Source organism: Pinus tabuliformis, chromosome 3_2 (genome assembly GCF_031772625.1).
Source record: "Pinus tabuliformis cultivar Carrire ecotype Pingquan chromosome 3_2, CPIR1, whole genome shotgun sequence".
Lineage (NCBI taxonomy): Eukaryota > Viridiplantae > Streptophyta > Pinopsida > Pinales > Pinaceae > Pinus > Pinus tabuliformis.
Window position 1 is genome coordinate 229,511,174 of NC_142302.1, and position 15,209 is coordinate 229,526,382.

Sequence of the window (15,209 nt, forward strand, 5' to 3'; positions counted from 1 at the left end):
GGTTTCCGTTCTTTCATTCTATATATATATATATATATATATATGCTAAATTTGTAGATGAATATATAGTTGTATAGGTTGTGTTAATTAATTTAAATTTCAATTTAGAATTATATAATCAATTTTGTGGAAATGTTAAAATAAATTGTATTTAAAGATTAATTAATACTATTGAAAGATCAATGAAACTAATAGTAATAGATGCATATTTGTGTGCATGTAAATAAATCATGAATTATGAGACACAAAGGCATGCTGTTAGGATTTATCACCATGTGTTATTTATGTAGTAGCCCTTCTCATTTATATCATCATTTCAACACTAAAGAGTTTACATATAATAATGCACTTGGATGGTTTGTGACAGGGTTTCTAAGCATAAATATAATCCATTTTTATATACTTCATATTGAAATGGTTCTTTTTTTGCATTGCATTTGGCTTGGGACATGGCTTCTAATGTCTTTTAAGCATAACTACAATCCATTTCATATACTTCATATTGAATGGTTATTTTTTTGTTGTATTATATTCATGTGGTTATAGTTGGATGATTAGCAAGGACATATTGACATAGTTAGGATTCAATAGATCCGGAGTTTGAAGGTGTTAATGGCAGGTGGATTTCCCAACCCTTCAACATTTTTTGGTAAAATGATTGAAATGAAATTAGAGTTGTAGAGACTTTAGGATGCGTAGGATTTGAAATTCCTAGCCTAGGGGTGATCAATCACTGTCATTTGGTGGAGCCTGGGTGTGATCAATCACTGTCATTTGGTGCATACTAGGGAATTGGGATCGATCATGTGGAATATGGACATAATTAGCATGTGCATAATTATAATGAATTAGGGAGAAATATTTATGCAATTGGGATCAATCATGTGGAATATGGACATATTGAGCACGTGCATAATTATAGAGAATTAGCGAGAAATATCTATAAAAGTAGTTCATCAATTTGTAAGTGTACATACATAGAATTAATCACATAGAATTAATCACGAATCGTAAAAGAATATTTGAGCTTAGAGTGTATGGGTGATGAAATGCAATTTCTTTTCTTTTACTGCTTTTTATTATGAATTATTATAATTTTTGTTATTAATATTTTTCATGGTTTTTATTATTAGTTATTTTTGTATTTTTGAATTGTTATCCGAGTTGAATTATTAACCTAATATAGTATTTTTGTTTATATTAAAAAATAAATCCAAAAAAAAAATATTTAATATAAAATGTTTGATACTTTTTAAATTTTAAATTTTAAAATTATTATAATATTTTTTTTTTTTAAATTTAATATTAATATCAAAATATTATTATTATAATTATTATTATCAAATATTATTTAATAATTTAATATCAATAATAAAACATTGTAATATCATTTTTGATTTTTTTTTTTAAATTAATAAAAAATATTATTATTATTTTAAAAATATTACATAAGTTATATAGATGATACATGATTGTGTTATGATTGTTAAAATTTATTTGGTGAAGAATTTATTTCCTTTGTTCTATACTTCAAATTCTTAGAACCGAGTTATAATTGGTTTTGTAACATTTATGAAATAATTATATTTGATGAAATAATACTAATCAATCTTTTTAAGTTAATAATTCTCCAAAACTTCTCACTGCAATTAAATAAATAAATATTATTATAATTACATCCTTAAAAAATATTGCAATATATTTATAATAATTTAGCCATTATTATCTCATTTGGAATGATGTTATAAAGATAATACTTTTCATGAATATTTTTATTTAAAAAGTAATGTTACTTTTAAATATTTAGAAAAAACTTTTAAATGATTATTTTTTTTTAAAAATTAATATTAACTTTTTTAACATAAATTAAATTAAATTAATAAAGAAATTAAAATATTCTTATATTAATTTATAAATAATTTTTAATATATTAATTTTAAAAAAAATTGATATTAATTTTTTTAACATAAATTAAATTAATAAATAAATTAAAATATTCTTATGTTAATTTATAAATAATTATTGATATATTAATTTTTTAATAAAATAATGTTTATAATTTTAAAATATTTTTTAATATAAAAATAAAAGCTCCGTAGGCTACCAAATACGTTGTCAAGGCAATAAAACCCTGGGACACCGTATACTCTTGTGTTAGCTATGAGATGAACTGGCACCGTTTATGAGATGAACTCTGGGATGGATTCGTCTCAATTGCCATTATCAACCGTAATTATGCCCAAATATAAAAGCACATAATTTTAATTTTTATATGCGAAAATATTTAAAATCAAAATCCAAATAATAAAAACCTTCATGTTTTAAAATATTATTAAAACCATATTAAATTAAATGAATTAATTTATATAACAATTTTGAAATAAATATTAAATTCAAAAAATAACATGTGATATTTGTATAAATTATGTTTTTTTTAATCTAACCTGAAACATGGCTTATTAAATATGTATATTATTTAGGTTGAATTTACCGATGAGATATAATGAAATACTATGGAATGCAACTAACACTAAAAACGGTTAATTCTATGAATAAAGGCTCGATGGAATACTACATTTAAATTTCTTTAACAAAACACCCTATAAAGTTGTGACTACATTTAAATTTCTTATTCTAGAAGATTGTGGCTACATTTAAATTTTGAAAACAAAGCACCCAGCACCGCCTCCTCCAACCCCGCTTCCTCTAACCGTCACTAATGCGAGCGGATTCTTTACTATGCTCACAATGCCATAAGCTCTTTACGATAATATGATTGCTCTAAAACTATAACAGGACCTCCTACGTGGTGGGCAGGTTGAACTTCATTTCGAATGTCCACAGGCTGCTCATCACCACCGTCATGTTCGTCGAAGCCCTGTAAGCGAATTCTCGAATACAATAATTTAATTACCATCGTCGTTCTTTATTTCCTGTTTTTCAGCAGTTATATAAATTCTATTATTTTCATGAGTCTCAAGATTTTAGTATCAGTTTTGATTTTGTGAACAGAAACGATAGGAACAGGCTGCTCATCACCACCGTCATGTTCCTCAAAATACTGTAAGCGAATTATAGAATTCAATACTTTAATTACCATCTACCTCCTCTATTTCCTGTTTTTCAGCAGTTTTATAAATCCCATTATTTTCATAGTCTCAAGATTTTAATATCGGTTTTGATTTTGTGAACATAAATTATAGGAATTCGTATTACGCCAGTAGGAGGCGTGAGCAGCGAAGAAATAAATAGAATGGAGATGGAATTCTTATTTCTGATGTGTTTTGGAATGGTGCTAGGATTTTGTGGCAAGCGATGGAAATAGAAGGGAACAAAATGGCCTTGACCGGCAATCTTCTAGAATTCGTATTCTATCTATCAGGTATTTAAATGTTTCTTTTCCCAGCATGTTTGGATTACCGGAAGGTCCAGAAGTGATCAAGGTTTGTCAGGTGTTTAGTTGTGTTCTTATTTGATTATTAGGCTTGTATTTTTCCGTCCATGTGTCAACATCTATAAGGTCCACTGGGACTTGATTATCTTTCATTTTTCTTCTAGGTTTGTAGGTGTTTAGTTGTGTTCTTATTTGATTATTAGGCTTGTATTTTTCCGTCCATGTGTCAACATCTATAAGGCCCACTAGTACTTGATTATCTTTCATTTTTCCAGATAGAGTAACTAACGGAATTAGGGTCTATGGTTCACCTGCACATTTCTTACATGTTCACCCCAAGTCTTTAAAAGAGTTGGTTGATTGGTTTCACTAGGTTTCAAAGTGCTAAAATCTCATGCTAAACATGTTCAACAAAATTATGCTGTATAATTTTGGCTGTCACCCAATTCGTAACAATATGATGAGCATTACACAATTGAAGGGAAGTGCTGTCACAATTACCTCTTATGATGTCCATCTATTACACAATTGAAGGGAAGTGCTGTCACCTTCTACAGGAACTTGAGAATCTTCCTCACTTCTTTTTTCCCATAACCAGACCAGAGATGCCTATCATTTTTTATGAGGAAAGCGTTAGGGCACAAATCTCAGCCCTTTTAGGGATGTACTCAGACATACCAATCAGGTGCAGCAATTTTCTGGTGGTGCAAGCAATAGGTCCTATGTTGTCCATCGCTTCTAGACTCTTCCAGGTGGATCATTTCAATCTTGTTTTGTAGCCTACTGAGGGCTGGAAATGACAATGAGAGATTCATACTTCTTTAGCTATCAGATTGGTAAGGTCTTGAACTTCTTCTCGACATCCTTCGACATCGTCCTGACAGGTTGTCATTCTTCTGAGAGACTCTTGAAGAGCTCTTGTCCCAGAGCTTAGATTGGACGTCATAGAACTAATAGATAGTGTAGCTCTAGACACAGATAGGTTTCCTCTGTTCTAAGTTCCAGTGTCCATGCATCTTTCGAGTAGCAGGTCATCAATTCAGAGTTTCTTTTCCTTGACCTTGAGTGGTAGGACTCATGAGTGGTGGACCCCTTGCATTGGAGCGTGCCATATGATCTTGCCTAGGATTACGTGGAAGGGGCACTACTCCATTGCCTTTGTTGAGATGCATGCTAACCTAACTCTGTTCTTATAGATTTCATTTGAGCCTGCCATCTTTGTGATACCTTAGATTTCAATCTTTCATATTTCATGTTTCGTTTTCTTATCCGTTAATGTGAAGTGAGAAACATTATGGATTCTCATTTTTCTTTCGTCCTGTTGCATCATTTTCCAGTGAACCTTAATATTCTTCTTGCTTTGTTTATGAGTAACCTAGCTGGAAACCAACGAAGGAACCAAAATTGATCCCTCCTTGGTAGTTTTGGACCTTGGTTTTGATATGGCTTGGAATCTGGTAGTCACCAAATGTCTCCAGAATAATCATCTGAGTTGCTCATTCATAATTAATGGCAATTTTGATCTAACTGGCACTGGATCTAGTCACTAGAAATGATTCTGACAGGTTAGATTGGTCTGGAAATGATTCCAATATGACTATCAAACAGGAAGCACTTCCAGCACCTGGAAATTCTGCTATAGAAAATAGAGAAACTTGCTCTAATAAAAATGTTATAACTTATCTGAAGTTTGAACACAGAGGCATCTGCTTTAAATCACCTAAGCTTTTTTATATTGAAACATTTTGAGGGTATTGTTCATCTTTTTCGGGCTGTAATTCTCTTTCTTCTAGAAAATTCTTTGGCTGGTAGCTAACTATCTGCTGGAGTTATTTATTTAGTATTAGTTTAAAAATTTATCATAGAGTGAAGCATTTACTCTTAATAAGACATCTTGTTCCTGGGTGTTTTGGCGGGGGCGGTAGTTTTTAGAAACTAGAGCCTAGAAGAATTATTATTATTAAAAAATAAAATATTTTCTTAACAGCAACAAGAAAATAAGCTACATTGAAGTACACAGAAATATAGATAGTCACACCAGCTATACCTGTAAGTAATATGAATTAATGGGTAGCTGGTTGAACCACCTAGAGGATGTAAATTTAGGTGTTGTAGGGGGTAGATGATATGATGAAGATGATGATCAGTGATTTAGTGGTATTTCGTATTTGAACTATCCAACCATGAATAAGCCAAAGTCTCCATAGCTCCCATGGTGTGGGGTAGCCATGAATAAGCCAAAATCTCCGGCCGGGTGGAAGGCAGCTACGTAATGACATTTGGTAAAAGGAAAAGTTGAAGACCTTTTAAAATAATGTGCGAGCGGATTTTCGAGCTCTCAGAAGAGAAGCGCCGCTGCTATCTTTCAAATGCTGAAGTGCAGATGTATCGTGCAAGGACCCCAATATGGGCAAAATCCGAGATGTATTTCCAAGTTATGATGCCTGATGTTATGAACACGGAACATTCAAATAAAGATACATCATCTGGAGAAATTGATACATCATTTGGGGAAATTGAAATTGAAAGAATTCCTGTGCCTGTATTTGATCATCTTCAGGATTTTAAAGAAGTCCAAGAGGCAGGATGAATACGCACAAGATGGAGTTATTGGTATGAATCTGAATTGCGTACAAATACAACGTTCAAGCAGCAGTAGTAGCTGCAGTTCTCTTGGTCATTTTTCTGGGACACCATCAATGGTTGCAAATGGCTGTCATCAGGGTTTTATTTTGATTCTTCAGCCACCTATGGTAACTCTACCCTGAAGCCAACATTATCTCAGAATGCAGCAGTAGCACCACTAGAGTCATCCTTAAAGAAATTAAAGGTAAATAATCAGGATTTCAATGGGAAGTCTACTTTTCAAGCAGAAAAGCATTTAAGCACAGGACCATCGCCATTGGATATTCCTGGATGGAGCAGAGTTGGTACTGGCAACATCCAGCACTTGGTTGAAGACCATACACGCTGTGCGGATCTTGTATTCCTGGATGGAGCAGAGTTGGTACTGGCAACATCCAGCACTTGGTTGAAGACCATACACGCTGTGCGGATCTTGCAGTGGGTGGCCATCTTGAAGGAATTCTGCCGCAAGATGGGATTGAGGCTGCTGGAGATGCTTGTAGCATTAAACGTCAGAGCAAGGAGGGGGCTCTGGAGAAAGTGGACCACGATGAGAATGCATGGGAAGGAGGCATGTTCCCTTTTTGTGATGAAGGTATGCCACTTTTATTTTGAAATTTAAGGTATGCTTTTATTAAAAAATGTTTTTCGATGTCAGTGTCGTTAAGAAGATTTCAGTAGAACTAATTGTATATCCTGATTTAACAGAGTGAGCACTGGCTCATCCCAATTGTTCTTCTGGTTTGTGTTGGTGTCACCCTGCACTTGACCTACTAAAGTGATCGATGCTTGATGGTTGTTTAAAACTGCAGTGTATTATTTGTTTCCAGGTGGCTCTATTCATTTCCTAATGAAGATTTTATTGATGGCAAAACTGCATTTGAAGCTATTGCTTCGGCAATTGAAGAAGCTAAATCTGAGATATTCATAGCAAGTTGGTGGATATGTCCAGAGGTATATCTGCGTCGCCCATATGATGTTAATGATGTTCAGCCAAGCCAACTCACAGCTCGGTTGATTTAAAATTCTTTAAAAAAATACCTATTCTAGAAGGCTGTGGCTACATTTCATTTAAATTTCTCTGGAAAAACACCCAGCTCCGCTTCCTCCAACTGTCCTTCATTCAGCCAGGCCAACTCATAGCTCTGTTGATTTAAAATCTGTATGTTCCTCTTCTCATAATATTCAGACCGCTATTGGATTGATCGTTCTACTGTCATTGGAATTTCTTTATATTTCAATTGTCGGTATTGGATTGATCTTTCTCTTCTACTTGGAATTTCTTTATATTTCAAATACGTGCCTGTATGAGATGTTTCTGTTTCACGCGCCTGCATGTATGCCATGTATTTTTTTTCTGGAATTGATTTGTAACGTCTGGCTCTTAGTTTTGCTTGTTGAACTATAGGTTTTGTGTTTTGGCAGTGTGCTGTATTTTTTCCATGATGATCATTACGGCTGGAAATGCGCACTAGATCGATGTAGTGTCAAGGTAATAGAAATCATGCCGCGCTTATTGATAGTATCTCAAAGAAATTTTTACTTAATTCTAAATGTTAAGGGTTCATGACTTTCAGGTCATGAAAATCTGGATCGAAATAGGACAGAGATAAGAGGAATTCCAAAATCTTTCTCACCTCAAGGTATCACAGGTACGAAATTCTCATTTCTATTTTAACAAAAAGAACCACAAAATTTTCAAGAAAGAAATTGAAATTTATTCTTCATGAAATTGATTGAAATTTGTTCTTCATGCAACTGATTTTATGAATAGACAAATCATAGTTATTTATGGAAATTTACATTTCTTCCTCTTCATCTGAAAAGTTTAAAGAAAAAAATTGTTACAATTTAACTTCTGTATTTAAAATTAGAAGTCTATTTACAAAATTCGCTATAATTACAATTGGATTACTAAGTTGATGAATCAGTTTTATTATATATGTTAAATTGAAACATAATATATGCTCAGAAGCATTAAATGATGGTTGCTGTTCGAGAAATATTTGACGGGCCGAGGCATTCGAGAGAACGAGGCACGGGACGTCAAAGAAAAAGGGTTACCCAAAAGGTCGTGTTCGTCCTTACTGGTCTTGGCCTTAGAAGGGGTGGGTGGTTAAGATCCTATCGAGGAGATTCTTAATCCCAATAGAAAATCTCCTTCACTCTGCCTAGGTACTAGGAGTAGGAGGTCAGTGGGTGCTTTATCATATGTCTACGAGCCTCAAAATCTACAGTCTATCATTAAGGAAAATGGTCCTCGGGAAAACTCTGAGGCCAACTTTTTCCCTGCTATAATGAGGCAATACCTATGCTATTTTAGTCGAGTTTGTTGATTACGATAGCCTTATCCTAGTGTCTTTTTCGGTCTCCTGTTCCCAAACTTTGCTCCTGGTTTAGATATCCTAGTATAGTTGGTTCTAAAAGTGGGACTATCAGTGGCAGGCCAAGTGAGCCTAGCTTGGCCTGGTTCTAAAGGAAAGAAGGCAGAACCAAGGAAAACGCGAAACTATCCGTGATAGGCTAGCAATCTGCCATGCCTGGTTCTAAACAAAAGAAGGCTCAAGCAGAGCCAAGGAAAAAAGTGGGGCTATAAGTGGCACGCTAGGAATCTGCCTTGCATGGTGTTCTAAAACAAAGAAGGCCCAAGCAGAACCTAAGAAAGAAGTGGGGCTATCAGTGCCATGCTAGCAATTTTCCCTGCCTATTTCATGGTAGTTCTCCTATGTGCATGAGACTTGGTGGGCAATATCTGCCTGCCTTCGTGACATAGGGGCGGGATGCATAGAGAGGGATGAAGCACTGAGCGAGCTAGTCATAGCGAAGGGGTGGCCAGAGTGATGGGTTTTATTTTTTGGGTAGCCTCGGCTACCTACGCTCACATGGGGAACCACCAATAGGAAGCATGTGGAGATTCAAGTACCTAATTGATAGCCTCAATGAATTTGTATGTGCGTTGCAGAGGTCGGCTCCGACAGCGTGGCTGGAATCATGGAGAGGCTCCTCCCATAAAGAACTAAGCTTACTCATATGACTGGCTGGAGGCATTTGGTGAAATGGCTACTGAACGATATGCATTACAGGGCTGCCCGCAGAAGGTCAAAATGTGAGGCGGAAAGGTCAGATGATGAATGGGGCAGATACCAATGAAGGAGTGTGCGGTAAGTGACAACAGAAATAAGTAAATGTATTGTTCTCACCATCGCTATAAGGAAGGCCAGCTCCTTTCCTCATCGATTTCTCGCTCTATTTTCACAAAAGAGATGTGAGTGAGGGAGATGAAAAGCATATATTATATATGTCATTACGCTTTAAGGCTCAACCATCCGTACGGGGAGAAGAAAGACTAGTTCGTGTCTCCTTGCACTAGGAAGCGCAAGCCCCTCCGGGACCTCTCCCGGTGGTCGAGCAACTAAAGTTCCTCTCCTCTCCCTCTCCCTTATGGTCGAGTACCTAAAGGTCCTATGGTCGAGCCCCCTAAAGGGTCCTTATCAGTCGAGCCCCCTATCGGGTCCTTGGTTCATTTCGACCAGTGATTCCAGTCATTCATTATATACGTAATTACGTCATTCGAGATATGTCATTATGCATTCATTCATTATATATGTCATTACGCTTCAAAACCTCCGCCTCCGGGGATTGGGGTGGGTGGGTAAATAGTGGTCGAGCCTGCTTGCGCATCCTCTCCCTCTCCTCTCCCTATGGTTGAGTACCTAAAGGTCCTCTCCTCTCCTCTCCCTTATGGTCGAGCACCCTAAAGGGTCCTCTCCTTAACAGTCGAGCCTGCTTACGCATCCTCTCCCTTGGGGTCAAGTACCTAAAGGTCCTTATCAGTCGAGCCCCCTAAAGGGTCCTTAACAGTCGAGCCTGCTTACGCATCCTTAACAGTCGAGTGCCTAAAGGTCCTATGGTCGAGCACCTAAAGGTCCTCTCCTTAACAGTCGAGCCTGCTTACGCATCCTGAAAATGCTATAATAGTAGGGGAATCTTGAAAAACCTCCGCCATACCCCTAATCGTTTCATCCTACGGCTTAGACCAGAGCAACCATATACTCATTCCCCGGGCAGGGGCCAGAGCGTACCATACAGGCGTAGGCTTGGCTCCTAAGTAGGCGTGGGACAGAGCTCACCGAGGAACCGTAGGCCAAGGATGACACACGACCTGCACATCAGACCTCCTGGCGGACCTAAAGAACGGGAGTGGACTTGCCCATACAATTGACCGATCCGGGGAGTGGACTTGCCCCTTGTGTTTTGTATCGATCGGTAACCGACGCTCAAGCATTTATTCGTCCATCCGTGACTGGAACAGAAAGCTGGCATCGAAAACCAAAAGACTATCAGCAGCGAGTACTGGCATTGAAACCTGAATCGAGTGAGTACCAGCCAGCATCTACACACCTGGATTGGGTGCATCGACAAGCAGCATTGACTCCTGGGATCGGCTCTTGTGATCAACTCCTGGGGATTGAGTACAAGCATTGAGTACAAGCATTGAGTACCAGCATCAAGTGCATCAAAAACTGGATCGACTAGCGGCAGACTGACAATGACCGGGGTGGGGAATGATGGGCTATCGGTTCGCAAACAGAAAAGAAGGCGCATTGCCTCCTGGTATAAACTGCATTTGGCGGCTTAACTCACTTGGGGGGGACTTGGCAGGTTCCTTAAACATACTGGGTGTACTTGGTATACGTGGACTTGGTGGGTGGGGGGTCGAATCTAGTGTTATTACATATATAAATAATGACTGGAATAAAGAAAGAAACCAACGGGCTGGTCCAAGAAAGAAACACGGCGGGCGGAATAAAGGACCCGAAGGGCGCTTTCCTGTAATCAGGGAAGGGCTTACTCAAGTGATTGCTGCCTGCCCTCTCTCCATTGATGCTTTTTCGTCTCTATATTGCGTCTTTCTCGATACCCGACCTACGAATAGCGACCTTGGCAGAACGCTTCGCTCGACAAACCCGAGTACCTAACGGGCCATCCGAACCCATGGCCAGAACCCAATACCCTGCCTGGCAATAGGCTATTGCCAACTATGACGAACCCACGAACCTGGCGCTAGGAAATTGCAGAACTATGCATCACTAGCAGGGCAGGGACGCTGGCGAAAGTAACGCTTCCCGCTATCACTGGACCTGCCAACAACCGTATCGCTAACCTCACTGCTGCAGGAAGAAAGTAGAGTATAGACGCAATAAAGGTGGCTAAGCAACAGGCACCCACCCACCTACCCGCTGTAATGGATACAGTTTATCTCGTTCTAGTCCAATTTACCATTCACAAGCATAAAAACTAAGAACCTACCTAACTCGGAATTCCAACAAATTAAGAAGCACGCCCGCCGTTCCAATAAAGAACCTTAAATCTTATGACTGACTATTCTATTGGTAAAGCCTATGCTATCCCACTTCTTCCCTTCGGATGCGTCCCACCCCTTTCTATAGTAGGGAAACCAGGGCCAACTTGATCCTCTTCCGAGGAGAGCCTCTCCGTGTACGATCTATAACCATTTAAAGGGACCCACCTTACCGTTCTTGACAGCACACATCACCACCGGCCAAGAGGATTAAGGCCAACTGACAGAGCCGACTCACATAGACCCAACATAGTAACATATATGCCAAGTCACCTTCCACACACGACACAGCCACCGGGACGGGAAGGGATGGCCATAGCAGCACACATACCCCGCAAGCCAGCCAGACACAGTCCTCATTCCCAGGATAGGAGTTCAATGATAGCCAAGAGTTGAGACACTCGATTCAGGTGTTTTGATGCCCGTACTCAATCCAGTTGATGCCAAGTCTCAATCAGGTAGGTTGTTTTCGATACAAATGTTGATTCGATGCTTAGCTTTATTTCTACTTTCATTTTTATCACTCCCAATATGAAGCTCCCAATATGAAGCTCCCAATACGATGTATAATCTATCCTTCCCAATACAAGGGGCTAATCTTTCGTACCCATCGAGGGCTAAGTTCACGTATCAATATGATGAAATCTCACGTCCTAATGCAAGGTCTAATCTAAAGCCCCCATTTTATCGAACCTCGAACCAAATATATCCTCCCCCCTATAAACTCGAATCTACCACTCACTTACCGATACAGAACACACGGTCCTTACCTCCATCGAAAAGAAGGAGATGAAGTCGAGGCTGCAGGCCCCCCTCATAAGTAAGGGAGAGAGAGCCGCATGCGATGGTCAAGGATATGACGCCCAGAGCGAATGAAGATAGGGCAGATTATGCTCTTGCTTTTTAGCCATCTGAATAATCTGCTCAGTCAACAGCATAATCTACTTCTGCTTCATATACATAACCAACTACTGAATCTACTGGTTCATACACCCTTGCTTTTACTGGATCTACTACCTATGCTGCCTCTGGTGCTTTTAGCTCTGCTATTACTGGCTATAGGTCTGGATCACGAAGATCAGCATTTGGAACGGCATCATGAAGGTATGGATCTCGATCACTAGTCGTAAGGTCTGCTGGTCAAGCTGCTGATGCTGGATCTCGAGATGGAAGGTATGCTACGGCCCATGCTACTGGCTAGGACTATGTACCAAAACCCGGAACAGGGTGAAATTGAGAAACTTCAGATTAGTTAGTGCGGCGCTGGACCTTACCAAAAGACTACCTAATGAGCTTTCCTAATCGATGGCGGCCTTTAGTCGAGAGTTCGGCAGGCTCACCCTATGGAATTATTGAGAAAAGAAGCGAAGCGTGCAGATTGTTCTTTCTGTGTGCTGTCAGTGTTGACGATGGGTGAAGGGTAAAGCGTCAAGGCTTTCGGCGTGTCACTGTTGACTCTGGGGGCAATGGGATGTCTCTCTGGGTGGATCGATAGATTGGCTCTTGGGGAAAGACTCATTCATCCAGTCCTCAAAAGAAACTGGACTGTCTCTGCTCCTCGATTCATCAACGTATGTAACGTCCATCGACTCGAGGAACTAGAGTTCCGTCCGTTCCGTCTCATTAAATATAGGGCTAGGTGTTATGTCATCTCGTTCGGTGGATCGATAATATATAACTGTGGATCGATGGGGGTGACTTGGTGGGTAAGACTCATCATCCAGCTCCTCAATCAATCATTCCTTTAACCCTGCCCCGCCTCTCGCTGTCCCTTCCACATGTCTGTCTGTCCTCGCCACCATCCCTCCGTCCGTGGGACCGGACCACCGCTGCTCTCAACTGGCCATCAATCAAATCACTCACTCATCGGTGCACTTCCTCGCATTGTTGGCAACGTGTTCCCTGCCTTTGTCCCTAGATGCCTGCAATGTTCTGGCTCGATCGGTTGACTCATAGGGTAATTCTCATCAATCAAATAAAGAAATCCCTTCCCGGAATACCTCTCAACCCTCCCAGAAGACTAGCTATATGGCAATGACTTCTGACAATGACCGGCTGGCAATGACTGGTATGATTGGCTCTGACCTCCTGACAATGACTGGCAATGCTTGTCTCTCGGCTGACCTTCTGAAAATGACCTTCTGGCAATGACCACTAGCTCTCGGCTGGCCCTATGGCAATGACCTCCCGGCAATGACCACTGGCTCTCGTCTGACCTTCTTGCTCTTACTGGCTATAACTGATATGATTGGCAATGATCGCTATGTAAGACTGGCGTATGAACCTCTTGTGAATTCACGTATGTAACGCCTCTTCATTCCTTCCATCGTTCCGAACCGTTCAGTCCAACCCAGGTAGGAACATTCCAATGTTCCGTAGCGGTAAGTGAGGGTATGGGGGAACTCATTCTCGGGTATGGATTTCACGAGGTATGGATTGAACGGGTCCTTCTCTCTCATCTGGTGGAAACTTGGAATGGATGGAGGAGTAAGGGGAATGGGTGCACCTCACACACACTCTGCTGGAGCTCAGAGGAAAGCACAAGTGGTATGGGACTTTACCTTACCTGGCAAGCTTCTTCGCTTTCGCCCAACTAAGTAACCTCCTATTTCTTTCAAATAATGAACACAATTGCTTCTTCGCTGGAGCTCAGGGGACACAAACAAGTGGAAATAAATGCTATTACTAACTTATATTAACACCACTAATATGCTCCCGGAATATAGGCGAGCTGAAGCTGAAGCGGGTTCGGGCAAGGCACCTCAAACAGCTCCACCAGTTCTCCCCATGTGAAAGAATCCCCGTGTATGTCGTTGTGTAAGAAAACCTAGTTGTTGTAAAAGAGTCCTAGGATCTATGCTATATTAGCATGGCATAGAGTCTCGTTTAACTGGTCCATTTGGGATGGGACAGACTTCCCCAAACCTTCTCATTGGGCATAGTTCCTTTGTCATAATCTCTTTTTGATGGGTTCGATGAAACCAACTCATCTTGGCACCTAAATGGATTTCTTCTGAACAGAACATGGCCATTTCCGTACGTTTATCTCGTGGCAGGATTCCATATCTAGTAGGAGTCAGTGGCTTCAGCTCCCCATGTTCAGGAACTCCCATGTTAAGGAACTAACTCCAGCAGGGTTCATATACGAGCATGCATAGAGACATAGAACCTGTACTCGCATATAGTTTTTCACTTGTTTTATAAACAACAACAAGTGGAATGCAATCATGGCTTCTTCTTCATGCAGTGATTGAAGGTCTGGCAATTAAGGCTTATTGTCATGGACTACAGCTGACTTAATAAATAGAGAACTTACAGTTGTTCATAGGGCCCATTCTGAAGCTAGTCAAGCAGTCCGGCAAAGACCTTTCTCGGCCTTAAACTCAAAGGCTTAAGGCTTATTATAGTGCATAGTGCATGGACTAAGCGCTAGTGTCTGTAAGGCTAATTGCTATGGGACTAACACTACGGCTGCCAGTAGTTAAAGAACAAATGGACTTAAGCTAGTCGTTCTTAGTGCATGTGGACTTCATACATTTGATACCGGCATATATAAGACACAATCTATGAATTCATTCTCATGTGTCCCAGTAACGTAAGTAAGGTACTAGCCATAGTCTCCTAAGAACTCTTACAAGAGTTCCATGGACATATCTCTTCCTTGTTTCCTGATTCTACACGTAGTTTGATCTCTGGCAAGTAGTGTCTCCAGTTTGAATGGGAATGGCATAAGAAGAGGAGTATAGGTTGTTCCAAATACATTGAGTGTTGTTGAGAGACTCGCCTATAACTAGGACTTGCATATCTAAGTTGAACTTGTCTTGTCAT

The 15,209-nt window shown here is 39.6% G+C and overlaps 1 protein-coding gene across 3 annotated transcripts in view; it reads left to right on the top strand.

The window, feature by feature from the left end:
• Positions 1-2,657: 2,657 nt before the first annotated feature.
• The window catches only part of LOC149180551 (uncharacterized), a 172,559-nt gene continuing 160,007 nt past the window's right edge, over positions 2,658-15,209 (top strand). Inside the window, exons 1-4 of one of the 3 annotated variants that reach the window (XM_089416179.1) lie at positions 2,658-2,880; positions 2,995-3,063; positions 3,300-3,382; positions 7,597-7,671. In XM_089416179.1, the coding sequence (XP_089272305.1) occupies positions 2,864-2,880; positions 2,995-3,063; positions 3,300-3,382; positions 7,597-7,671 (244 nt within the window). In that variant the 5' untranslated portion in view covers positions 2,658-2,863. Of the gene's footprint in view, positions 2,881-2,994; positions 3,064-3,299; positions 6,615-6,727; positions 6,863-7,596; positions 7,672-15,209 lie in introns of those variants that run through there. The other 2 variants (XM_089416180.1, XR_016256937.1) reach the window with 2 other exon arrangements.